General features: G+C 32.2%; 1 protein-coding gene across 1 annotated transcript; it reads right to left on the reverse strand.

The window, feature by feature from the left end:
- Positions 1–1,236: 1,236 nt before the first annotated feature.
- LOC139495285 (uncharacterized) lies at positions 1,237–13,855 on the reverse strand. Its single transcript, XM_071283591.1, has 7 exons — positions 13,699–13,855; positions 10,036–10,211; positions 9,090–9,156; positions 7,735–7,799; positions 6,977–7,198; positions 4,049–4,249; positions 1,237–2,580 (listed from the first exon to the last, which is right to left on the reverse strand). The coding sequence occupies exons 1-7, from the start codon at positions 13,724–13,726 to the stop codon at positions 2,317–2,319; spliced, it is 1,023 nt and encodes a 340-aa protein (XP_071139692.1). The 5' UTR covers positions 13,727–13,855; the 3' UTR covers positions 1,237–2,316.
- Positions 13,856–14,260: the final 405 nt, after the last annotated feature.

Genomic DNA, 14,260 nt, shown 5'->3' on the forward strand with positions numbered 1-14,260 from the left:
TTACTTACCATGGATTTTGTGCTGATAGTCCTAAATATAAAGCTTTACTACAAGTATTGCATAAACTTTACATGATCCAAGAAAATGAGGCTAAGGTCAGATAAACCAAACAAGAAATACATTTACATCTTACAATCATTCAGTACACCAAATATAGTTGACTTATTGCTTATAGTTTCTAATAATTGACTTAAACAAAAAAAATCTTAACATTGACAAATGAACCATGAAACCGAGGCCAATGTTAGATGAACCTTACCAGACAAGACATGTACACCTTACAAACAATCTTTGCATTAAATATAGTTCACCTATTGCTTAAAGTATCTAAGAACAAAACTTAACCTTGAAGAATTCACATTGACCAATGAACCATGAAAATGAGGTCAAGGTCAGGTGATACCTACCAGACAGACATATACACCTTACAATCCTTCCATATAACAAATATATACCAAACACAAAAACTTAACATTGATCAATGAATTTTGAAAATGAGGTCAAGGTCAAAAAAAATCTTAAGAGCCTGACTTGTACATGTACATCCTATAGTATTTCCAAACACCAAATATAGTTGACCTATTGCGTATAGTATTAGAAAAAAAGAGACCAAAACTCAAAACTAAACTTTGACCACTGAACCGTGAAAATGAGGTCAAGGTCAGATGACACCTGCTAGTTGGACATGTACACCTTACAATCATTCCATACCCAATAAAGTAGACCTAGTATTGCTTACAGTATCTGATATATGGACTAGACCATGAAAAACTTTGTTCATTGATCCATCACATGAAAACTGCCTGATGTGCATGAGGACCTTGCAAGGTAATCGCATACTAAATATAGTTATCCTATTTCTCATCAGAAGGAAATTAAAATAAATTTTTTTTCAAAAACCACTGAACCATGAAAATGAGGTGAAGGACAATGGACATATGACAGATGGAAAATTCATAACATAAGGCATCTAGATACAAAGAAAGGTGCATCAAGGTGTTCCATCTTCTAAAATTTAAAGCTTTTAGGAAGTAAGCTGCTAACGCCACTGGATCACTATCCCTATGTCCAGCTTTCTGTGACAAAATTCTCAGGCTCAACAAAAATTAACATTGACCAGGGAACCATGAAAATAAATTAATGATAAATACATATGATGTATCTGGTACAAATGTATATGCATTTTGAAAGTGCTATATATTTATTAACGTTATGAAGGAAAAACAATCACTGAGATTATTCTGTAAATCATTTAATCATTAAACATATTTCGTCAATCTTACATAAATTGATATAAAAAAATTAACAACAATAACTATAAATATAAAATCATTTGTATAATTTAAAATTATCGATATATATAATTGTATACTTTAATCAATTGTCATTATTATACATGTATCTCATATAAAGTTTGGTTTACAATTTGAAACTCAATGCCCTGATCATTAATTTTTATTTACAACCTGTAGTTTCATAATATTTAATATTTTAGGCACCACAATTCTGATATAGAGCATCAAAATTCAAATACATTGTAGATATATTTACTCCACCACTAAAACAAGTGTGTTATGAAATTTCTCCACTTGAGACAATTAAACTTAAATATTTAAAGCGTAAGGCTTGCTGAAATATCTTAATACACAAGTTATAGTGGTGGAATCTGTTTCCCTGATGATTTTTTTCCTTACTTTTCAAAGATTTGCAAATGTTGTGTTCTTTTTATGTGACGACATCAGGTATGGTTACCTTTTTTCAGGCAAAGATAGGCACAATTTGGTCCCAGCAATTGTACAATTCCTAAATATGAATAATACAGCTAGCGTTTTCTGTATTTTTATAATAAAATATAGAGTTACTGACTATTTTTGGCTGTCTTACACCCCATCAATATGAACATAATATTAAAAAAAATATTCATCAGTTAATCAACTACTTGTCATGAATACACCATACTTAAATGTTTTAGATGATCATATGTAATGATAATTCATGCCAACACAGATAAAATAATGATTTGGAATAAATATAAAGCTACTGTGGATTCATTTAATTTTCGTGGGTACCAATGTTCGTGGATTTAAATTTAAGATTATTAGTACCGGGTAAATATAAAGCTACTAGCCATTTATGGTCGTCTTCAAATCCAAAAGTCATCAATGTATCGTAAAGAGCTACTAAGATGTTTGAGAAGACCATATCAATGATAATTCATGTCAACACACATAAAATAAACATTTTAAATACTTGGTAAATATAAAGTTTCAAACCATTTTTAGTCGTCTTTAAAACTCAAAGGTATAAATAAACACATCATAAAGAACTACTAAGATGTTTTTTAAACAAATATAAAGCTACAGGCCACTCGTTGCCACCTTTGAACCCAAAAACTTCGGAACAAAATATAAAAAATAATCGCCAATTAAATAACTGTTTGTCTGCCTCATCACCATAATTGTTTCTAAATATATCTTTGACCTTGTCAATATTAAGGTCAGTCTTCTCAAGCCACGCCTCCAATGTTTTGCTGTAGTTCTGTCCATTCCAAACCCAATGATCTACCACATATACATCTTTCTGCAAAAATAAAGTTACATTATATTATTTATTGGTAATGTGGGTTTATTTACACCAATGAGACAACAACTCAATATTATCAGTTAACCCCCACTTAAAGGGGGGGGGGGGGTATAAATATACAACAAGTACTAATTAACAATAGGTTTGTACGGAGATTTTGGAAAAAAACAGATATTAATATTCTATCAAAATACAATCCGTCTGATTTTTAAAACCAAATCAGGTTCACAAAGTGCATTTCTTTTTTCTGTGAGTTAGCCAAAAAGATATTTTACACAAGCCAACATCTTTGTCAAATACATTTTGTAGCAAAATATCTTGTTGGGTAAAGTTCTTGCTCATATATAAATATTTTTTTTGTTCTTATCTGAAAGCATGTTATAAGAACTATCTTCTCACATTTTATCTTAAAATTCTATCAAGCAGTTTTCTTTTCATGACACAAAATTGGATTTTCAAAGCATCTATATAAAATCTGAAATTTTTTACACAACCTGTACTGTACCTAGATAAAAAGTCTGGTGACCCATACTTTTTATTACATTTTTGAAAAGAGCATGAAAAAAACTTCATTTTCGTCAAATTATTTAAAAATTCTATGGATTTTAATTAAGACGCCCCTGTCACCTTAATGCAATTGTTTTTTTTGGTATTTATTATTCATAATATAAAATCCTTGTGTGTGTTTTCTTCAAGTTTATGTTATCTTCCTGGGCTTGTGTCTGTCTGTTTTTTGCAATGGACTTGTTCATACATCAATTTATAGTTTTAATAATATATATGATGTTCAGCGATTGTCGTTTGTAGATATGGTTCATAAATGTTTCTCGTTTCCCATTTTAAATATAGACCATTGGTTTTCCTGTTTGAATGGTTTTACACAGGTAATTTTTTGGGCCCTTTGAAGCTTGCTGTTCGGTGTTAGCCAAGGCACTGTGTTGAAGACCATACTTTGACCTATAATGGTTTACTTAACAAATTATGACTTGGATGGAAAGTTGTCTCATTGGCACTCATACCACATCTAAAATTGAGAATGGAAATGGGGAATGTGTCAAAGAGACAACAACCCGACCATAGAAAAAAACAACAGCAGAAGGTCACTAACAGGTCTTCAATGTAGCCAGACATTCCCGCACCCGGAGGCGTCCTTCAGCTGGCCCCTAAACAAATATATACTAGTTCAGTGATAATGAACGCCATACTAATTTCCGAATTGTACACAAGAAACTAAAATTAAAAAAATACAAGACTAACAAAGGCTAGAGGCTCCTGACTTGGGACAGGTGCAAAAATGCGGCGGGGATAAACATGTTTATGAGATCTCAACCCTCCCCCTATACCTCTAGCCAATGCAGAAAAGTAAATGCATAACAATACGCACATTTAAAATTCAATTCAAGAGAAGTCCGAGTCTGAGCTTATATCTGTGACATCCATTGATCTTTTGATATATTTTTCTTACCTGGAAATACAAGAACAAATCTGCAGACGGCATGGTTCCGCCTGTAAAAAAGTTTTTGGCCATCCATTCTGTATCTGATCCCGGTTTGGTATCAAATGCATAAGCATGTTGTCTGTGACACAAGACCTGAATGAACAGGTAACCAGAAGGTTTCAGCCATGACGATACTCTCTGCATAAGTATCTCGTAATTTTTCATATGCTACAATGAGAAAATAATAAGTTCATATTTCTAATAATTATGACACTCATTTGTAGTTGAACTTAATTATCTCAAAGAAAGTTGGATCAGAAAAATATTACGAGAGACCCGTAATTTGACTCAAACAAATACTGAAATTTTGACAGATCAAGCGACACAAACTTGCAAGAAATGTATGTCATAAATAAATAGACATTATAGCTATTTGGGAATCTGTAACACCTGTCAGACCAAAGAATCTGTGCCACCTAAACTAATGATGTCATTCAACAATCACTTTTTCCTTGTGGTATTAAGGCATTTCTCTTAGGTCAAACTTTTACAGGAACCAATGTGATTTCCAGTAATGGTGGACAAATAGCAATAAGGTGGTGTATACAGTGGTCAATGAACAGAATTTGAATTACAGGTATAATAACTGTCAGGTTCTCTCTTCAATCCATTTAAATCCATTAGATCATGTGTTGACATATGTGTATTATTTGAGATAAAAAAAAACAATGCAATTTAAATGCTTTAATTAACCTTGGGACCCTAAATTTGGTTCAAGTCAACTGAAATTTCTTCTCATCAGGAGTCAAAATACATATATTCATATCGTACAAAGTTCATTGAGCCTTTCAGACCTGCCGACTTTTGAAAATCCCCATGGGGGATTTAGTGTGCGACCAGATTTTTAAGGGTTACAGTTTTTGCGGCATTTCTGTGTGCACTGTTTTTTACTCTTAAAATAGTCTCATATCTCTTCTTTTTTTCTTTAGGCATACTGATGATAAGCTTATAGCCTTGATTTCTTTTATTTGCATGATTCTTGTACTTATTTTAAAATTGACAAAACAATTTAAGAAAAGAGAAAAATGACAATAAAAAATAAAGGATTTAAAGTGAAGATCCCCCTTTCCCCATTCCAAAGACCTGCTTATCTTTAGACCATTACTCAAAAGACATGAACCTATATGTCCTAAAGTTAGAAAGATAAATTCAGATTTTTATTAAGTCTGTCAGTATTAATGAGAAAATGGATAAAATTTGAGTTATCTTTCTTTGTGTTCAGAGGTGCTCTTACCGGCGGAGGCTTATATACAGTAGAAGTGTATACAAAATGGCATCGATTTTAAATCAACAGACTTATGTCTGATTTCAAAAATTAAATGGATTTCAAGATAAACGATGTTTTCTTAAGAGTTCATTACACAGTTCTCATCTTTCAGTTAATACGATTTTGTCATGGAACTACAGTAAACGTTGCAAATTGTGCTTGTATGATAAATTGGTTAAAAATCAAAGGCTGACTGAATTTCTGTTTACAAATATTAATTAATTTCGAGGATTGTTATGACCAATCAGGTAATCCGATTACTTGCAACAACAAATTATGACACCTGTTGTGACCGTTGATTAGCACAGGATTAATAAGTGATGAGAAAAAGCAATTTCCATCTCCAGGAACATCATATATGAAAAAATTATCATTTTCTATAGCAATCACTCCATTGTGGGGCACATTTAAAAAAGATTGTTTCTGTACTAAATGCTGTGTGTCTTTTTTGTTGTGTGATTCTGTGATACATTATAAACTTGTCATAATATGTCCCCAGGTAAAATTATAGATTTTTAAAAATTGATCAGAAAAACTTCAAAATTGGTATAAACCAATAATTTTTTCGGGTATATTTTGTGAAAATTGGGTTTTTGACTTGTTTTACAATCCGTATATTGGGAAATAGGGTTGAGGGATGAAAATCTGGATGATACCGCGAAAATCGGGATAGTTGGCAGGCCTGGCCTTTGATAACCAGAGTTATCATATACTTAGACTTAATAACATATAAATTTTACCATATGATAATAGCATTAAATTGACGTAAATTCCATATTTTTCGAATTGCTGCTTAGCGGGCTGATATGAAAAGTTTATCACATGCTTCGATTGTTATCACATGCCTTTCCGTAAGGTTATCACATGGCATTCCGGTAATACTCGGCCAATTCCGGAAAGTATACCTCGATGCTACGTTTTCAGTGAAAAACATTACAAAGTAGTGTACAAAACAATTATTTGAATACTGGAAAGTATATTGTTTAAAGTAATAAAATTTAAAAAACAAAAAAAAACAAAAAAAAACAAACAAATTATTTAATAAATGCATTTTTTAAGTTTTTCTGAAACATAATTTAGAAAGTTTCTTTAAAAAGTTGACTTTTCCAAACAATGATCACTAGGTATATTGTTGAATTATTTTTTTGTCGATTCGTCCATATTAAAATATTTTTCTCTCTCTCTCTTTTTGAGGCATATGATAGAAAGATTTCATATTGAAAGTATCTATTTTTGGGCCCGACGGCCGTGAACTTTTTAACTCTTTAAACTTCGGGAACCACGTAAAAGGATCAATATATGAATCTGTTATTTTTCTCTACTGTTGAAGCATATGATAAAAAGATCATAACATGTCATTTTTCATATCGCATTTATTATTAGCCCTCGGTCAATATCAGCCCTCGAGCCGTGCGGCTCTTGGGCTGATATTGAACCTAGGGCTGATAATACATGTGATATGAAAAATGCCATGTAATAATCTGATATTACCAGAACAAGGGAGATAACTGTAGCTACCAGGACAAGGGAGATAACCAGAGTTACCAGAACAAGGGAGATAACCAGAGTTACCAGAACAAGGGAGATATAACCAGAGTCACCAGAACAAGGGAGAAAACCTTACTTACCTCAAACATTTCTATTGACATAATTCTGTCAAATCTTTTGTTTGTAGAGAAGAAGTTGGCATCAGCAGTTATACAGTCTAACCTGTCGGCCACGCCCATCTTCAGAGCCTCTGTCTCAATGTGTCGTCTCTGTGTGTTAGAGTTGGAAACACATGTGACTTGACATTTGGGGTACGTCTGTAAGATGAATAGTCCTAACGATCCCCATCCACATCCTAAATCCTGCAAAACAAAACTTTTAGAATATACATGGCCTTGACAATTTCAGAAGTCATATAGATATTGATTTTCATGTATGGATATTTTCAATTATTACATTGGTTGCAATGAACTACTTTGATTTCCCAGTGAAATAAACACTGATAATTTCACATGTGAAATTATCAGTGTTTATTTTATAAACTTGGTAATTTTAAACCTTTGAAGTCTTGACAACAATAGAAGTTGTCATGACATTGTCATTGACTTTGCTTCAAAGCAAATTGTAAATATGTAGAAAAAGATATAGTTCCTTGCATTTTCTACTTTATTTTTATCAAAAAGTCAGAATAACTAATCAAAGAATTTTGATAACTTATTTTGAACACATTTGAATAAGTGTGTATCAAAACTAAATTTAGTTTATTAGTTGATGTGAGCACACCTTCATAATAAACTATCTTTGACCCAAACTTTAACCTGATACAGGACAGACATACAGACCGAAAAACGTAAGGCTTCATAATGACATTACTATCATGGGCGGGTCTAAAACTTACCAATACTGACAAACCATCAGTTATCTTAGCTGATTTGCAATATATCTTCAATGATTCAACTTCAGCTAAAACATAGAATAAAATAATCATATCACAGACCAATGTACAGTAAAACCTGACTAAACCGAACTCTTTGGGGACATGAGATGTTGTTCGGTTTTGGCAGGTATTCGGTTTCATCAGGTTCACAATGCATAAAATATGATATGATTGGTCTTCAGAACAAGTTTGGATTAGACAGGTTTCCGGTTTATTCAGGGTTCGGTTTAATCAGGTTTCACTGTATATGTATTTGTATTTTATTTGAGAGAAAAAATGTAGATTTCATATTTTAATAGTGATATAATGGATATTAATCAACCTTCTGAGATCACCCCTAGTTTTTAAGGTGGTACCCAACACTTTCACTAAAATTAATTTGGCTCGTTTAATTTTCATAAAATTTTGACAATGTATTAACTTTGACCCTTAAACAAAAATATAAAAATCTAAAACATTTTGAACCAACCGTTTTGTCAGAAAAAATACACTGGTTATATAGCAGTTTGACAAACACCAATTTTGATCATTGAGAAGTTTAATATTTCCTTTACAACACAACGTTATTAAAACATTTAGCTGACTTTACAGAGTTATCTCCCTGTAGTGTTAGGTACCACCTTAAGTGTTATTCATTCTTATAGTTTTCTATATTGTGTTTTGTATACTGTTATATGTCTTTTGATTGCTTTTTTCCACAGCATTGTCAGTTGGTCTTCAACTTATGAGTTTCAATATCCCTTATATTTATGTATCTTCCATCACTCTTATTACACAGACCAAGAAAGAATGCAGATTTGATATGTTTAAAACCATATTAATGTGGTGATCGAAGTACTAAAAAAAATGTAGCTTATTATGCATGAAGACTAGAGTAGAATTAAATATGTCTGTTTGTAGGTGTTTGATACTACATTCATTGCCCTTTGCTATATAATGGCTGCAGTGTTTTTTCTTTCATTAAACTGAATAATATATTTCAGCGAATTACCTTTCTGAAGATTTAATAAAAGAATACCATTTGTTCATAATTTTTTAATAAATGTTACATCAAGTTTTATTTCATGACTAGATAATACTGTTTCAGCATAGAGCCTCCTCATGGTTTTTTTTGATTATGTGATTACTTTGCCGTTTTGATAGTGATTATTTAATCGCCAGATAAAATATTAATTGATTATTTGTTATCTTAGGCCTGTATTTTTTAATATTTGATTATCTTGTCCCAAAAAATATTTATTGGTTATGTGATTAATGCAGCAAAAAATTGTGATTTTGTGAATACTTTGACACCCCAATGAGGGGCCTCATATTACCTTCCTCTAAAGTTTTGGTCATTTCTGTCCAGTAGCAGCAACTGTACTTCAATCTCTTTCCAAGAACCTACAATATATTACAAAGGGAGAAAACTATGAATTTCATCAGTTTCAGACCAATACTCCCATATTAGAGGGTAGTAATGTCCTTTTATAGTACTGTAAGGTGTGAAGCGTTAATTTTGGGCTACCGATACAGTCGGTGCCAAACTGTTTTATGGTTTGTATGACAGAAAAAGAAATTTGACATTTTTTACTATATGTTCAACAGAAAAATCTAAAATTCCTGTCTGACCTGATGATATTTTGTCTGACATTTCTTCCGTCAGACAGAGTTTGGGATACACTGCCGATAGTGTAAAATTGGTTAAAATTTTACTATGATTTGTTAAAATATCCTTTTTATCTTGATTTGTCTGAGGACTCAAATAATTATTGTCACCGTTATTTTTGGAAAATTCAGTCCAGATTTGTTTGTCTAAAAGAAAGTGTACATTTTATCGTCATGCACCAAAAATTACCATTAATTACATTTGTCAAGATTTTTAATCATTATTTCTTAAGAAGGTATCCCAATTACGGCCCTCAGATTAATTTCCATCAGTAAATTTTTTATAAAAACTATAAGTTTTGAGAAAAAACATTAAAAAACAAGAATGTGTCCCAAGTACAAGGCTGCTCCATCCGCACTATCATTTTCTATATTCAGTGGACCGTGAAAATGGGATAAAATCTCTAATTTGACAAAATTAGAAAGATCATATCATAGGGAACATGTATACTAAGTTTCAAGTTGATTGGACTTCAACTTCATTAAAAACTACCTTGACCAAAACCTTTAACAAAAACTTTAACCTGAAACAGGACGAACGGACGGATGCACAGACCAGAAAACATAATGCTCCTAAATGGGGCATAATAAAAAGAATACAATATAAACACATACTGTTGTGAAAAATTCTGTTGGAACTTCGTAATGTTGTTCATTTGCCTTGTCTGTTTCTATGGCAACAGGAGAATTTTGTAATCTTTTGATGAATAGTTTCTTGAAGTGATTTTGTTTCTCCAAGTCTCCCCCACAATCTAGCTTCTTTGCCCATGCTTCTAAATTTGTTCTCACACCTAAAAAGATATAACTCATATATTACTGTGGATTCCTTGTGTTTACAAGTTTTCATGGATTGAGGAAAAATAGTATTCCAATGAATATGCATGATTTCCTTGGTTTTCCAAAGTCTGCAGATCAGTTTATAGGAAATTTCTACTTCGTTAATTCAGGATTTTGATTTACCCTTGAAATCCATGAATATTGGTATCCAACGAAAAATAATGAATCCTCAGAACGCTCCTTGCCTGTGACAGTGTCAACTCTGATAATGCGAGGTAAACTTATTGCGAAAAGGTGCGCTTGACTATCTCAATTGACTAGGATTGCCAGTTTTCCTGCTGATAGTCAGAAATTCTTGCCATTAACAACAATAAACATATTCATAGTACATGGATAGAGAATGAAATATTTCCAACTGGATGTTTAGCATGCAAGCAAAAATCAATCAATTGTTTTAATAGCAATACTGTTGCACATGAGTGATTAAGGAATTACAGAACACCTAAGGGAGTTAGCTCTTTAAAAATCAGTAGAATTTTTTAATCACATATATATATATATATATATATATATACAGATCTAACATTGTTGGGTTGATGTTTAGACGAGTTATATATATATATACGTCTAAACATCAACCCTACAATGTTAGATCTGTAAATTTGCTTTCGCAAAGTTTTGGTTATATATATATATATATATATATAAGTACGTCTGAGTCAGTGAAAAGCAAATTTACAGATCTCACATTGTTAGGTTGATGTTTAGACGAGTTGTATATATATATATATACTTATAGTAATGACAAATCTGAAGCTTCTCAATAATCAAAATTTGTGTTTGGCAACCCATTGAATTATTCCTGTAAAATAAGTGGTTCAAATTTCTTTGAATTTTTATATTTTTTTCAACAGGCCAAAGTTAATATTGTGTCAAAATTTTATGTAAATTAAACAAGCCAAATCTATTTAGGTCAAAATGTTGGGTAGCAGTTGAAGGGCATTGATGAACTACCGGTTTTACAAAGGCTTAACCGTTTTAACTGAGGTCTACTACAGGTCTTCAAAACATGTAAAAACAATAATTTAAAAGTGAATTGTATATAACTTTACACTTTAGATTCAATTTTGAATGTAACATGTAACTTGATTGGCCCAAAGTGTTTTGTCTATCAGCTCATAGACATAATTTTTTGTGACCGTGATGTAGTCAACGTTTTTATAATGATTTACTCCTTAGAAATGGAAATTAGATTAATTGATTAGGATTGGCTGAAATCTTTTTTCTGTCTATTCAAAATGGCCTAAAAAATGTGCACACTTTTAAATAACCTGCATAAGTGCACCACATTTTAATGTTATTTCTTTTTAGACAGGAAAAATATTAAATTCACTCCTTAAATATTAAATAAAACTATTTTGAAAAGATGTTTAAATCTAGCGAAACACTCCAATAATCTTTTTAATACGAAAAACTATTTTCTAATTCATATTGTATATAAATATGATATCTACATATAATTATATAGGTAAATTGTAAACTTGTGCTTAAACTTTAAAACTATTTTTTAACATGGCATTTTAATTTGAATGCTCTCATTCAATAAACTTTTTTCTTGAATACATAAAAAAATAAATGTAAAGCATATCATGCATATATAAACCATATCTAAAGGTGACATTAACAACTAAAATTAACAAGATGGTTTCTTGTGAAGGATAAACAATTTATCTTAGCTTACATTCTAGAAAATAATTATTCCAGCATTATTCTTAATGGAATCTAACGTAACAAAAGGCAATTTGCCACAAGCAAACGGGATCTAGTGTATCAAAAGGCAATTTGCCACTAGCCAATATGATCTAGTGTGCCAAAAGGCAATTTGCCACAAGACAATGGGATCTAGTGTATCAAAAGGCAATTTGCCACAGGCACAATGTCCAGTGCAGCCTGTACAACAAGCGCAAAATCCAGTGCATGGTGTAAAACAAGCACAACTGCCTGTGCAGTGTGGACTGTGTAAAATTGATCCTCGAGTAAAATGGAAGTGTGTGAATTGTGATATTTTTTTGTGTATGATGTGTAAAGACACAACGCATTCTAGGAAAGAACATCGTGTTATTGATATTAAGGCAGCAGAATTAAAGATATCTAACGTTATGAAATATATCACTGACTTTGCAATAAATCACATTGCAGTGTCCTTTGATGGTTCACTATGGATTGGCGATGGGTTTTTCCACGGTGATATAGGGCTGTTTGATTCTGCTACAGCCCGTACAGGAATACAGAACGTCAAAGTTCAAGGAAACAAATGTAAGGCAATTAATACTTTTAACCTTGAAATTAACTGTATCGCTTTAACACCGTCCAATGACCTTCTACTGGCTACAAATGAAAACTGCCTGAAACAAATAGCTGCGGGCTCTAAAAAAGTGAAAGATTCTATTTACTGTGTTAAATCGTTAAAACTAACAACAGTTCATGTATCTAAAGACGGGAGAGTGCTCGTAGGTGGCAAAGAGCCAGAACCTGCATTCATGACAATGATTGTTGCTATGGGTACTAATGGCAAACATTTAACAAATTATTACACTGATAAAGATAGAAATTTCTTATTTTAGGGAAAGTATTAATGCTATGACAAGCACCCATAATGGAAATATTTTTGCGATAGATAGTTTCGAGAGAGTGGTTGTGCTGGGGAAGATAGAGGTTATCAATATCTATACTGGAGATTCAATCGACGATGATTATGATTACAAAAGATTTTCCCCTAACTCCCTAGTAACAACATCGTTAGACAATGTTATTGTTGGTGATTTCCTTTATAGTGATAAATTCCATGTCCTGAACAATAGTGGAAATCTACTGACAACTTACGACCCTAGCAATGCCGGGATAGGATATATCACAACTCTTGCAATTACTACAGATGGGCAACTTGATGTACTGTATGTTGGATGTGGAGTTAGTATGGGTTCAAACTTTTACAAGATGACTATTGCAGGGTGTTAAAATTATTATTACAACTTTATTTTTCGTAGATATCTTTTAAACTCTTTTGATAAATTCTGAACAATTTTCAAGGCATTTGCTTCTCAATTTTACTCTAAATAATAACATGAATAAGAACATGTCAAACATTATTCTTATCTTTCTTGAGTAGTTTTGCATTGGCGGATCCAGGGGGGTTCCGGGGTTGCAACCCCCCTTTTTTTGGCCGATCAATGCATTTGAATGGGTATATATATAGTTGGAACCCACCTTTATCCTGGGTTGGGACCCCCCCTTTTTAAAATGGCTGGATCCTCCCCTGTTTTGCTTCACAAAAAGTCCTCAAATAGAGCATTTGCAACTTGAATTGAGAAAGACTCTATACAAGTCAAATTTTAAAAGGTATCCTGTCAACAACTTTGCACAAGTCGCCACAAGTACTTGTTACAAAAAATCTACTGCACAAGTATTCACAGGTGTAGTCAGTGTACGTAAATAATGCACCTTCTCTCAAAACGTCATCACTGGCCATGCTGTTACAGTAATATGTCACTCCTGAGTGCTGTCAGGTCTTTGAATTGTGGAAAACAGCTATTAAAAGTTCAGTTCCAAAACAAAATTTCTTGAGGACTTTGAACTTAGTAATTTTCAAGTCAATTCCGGATTGACAAGAAAGTTATGCGGATATATTTGAAACTCGTTTTCCAATACTACTTACTATAAGTTTATTATAAACAGTAGTCTCAGATTTGATTGATCTTAATAAATTTAACCTTTTGATTCAGGGTTGGGCTTTTTCGTGCATTCAGATATTATAAAAACATCTTTCTGTGAACTTTTTTTGTCAAACTTTTGTTGATCCCCCTTTTAATATAATACGTTAAAAGTTCAATTCATGATTTATTGTGTTTTTTTAATCTTAATATACGACTACAATGAATAACAGTAGTTTATGCAAGTATTTGTATATTCTTCGCTTTACGCTCGAGTCATGCTTCAGTGATTCCCTTTATAATCAACCAAATCTTCCTCACAAAAGCTGAAAAGGGGGAGTTGACTGACGATT

This window comes from Mytilus edulis, chromosome 11 (genome assembly GCF_963676685.1).
Source record: "Mytilus edulis chromosome 11, xbMytEdul2.2, whole genome shotgun sequence".
Taxonomy (NCBI): domain Eukaryota; kingdom Metazoa; phylum Mollusca; class Bivalvia; order Mytilida; family Mytilidae; genus Mytilus; species Mytilus edulis.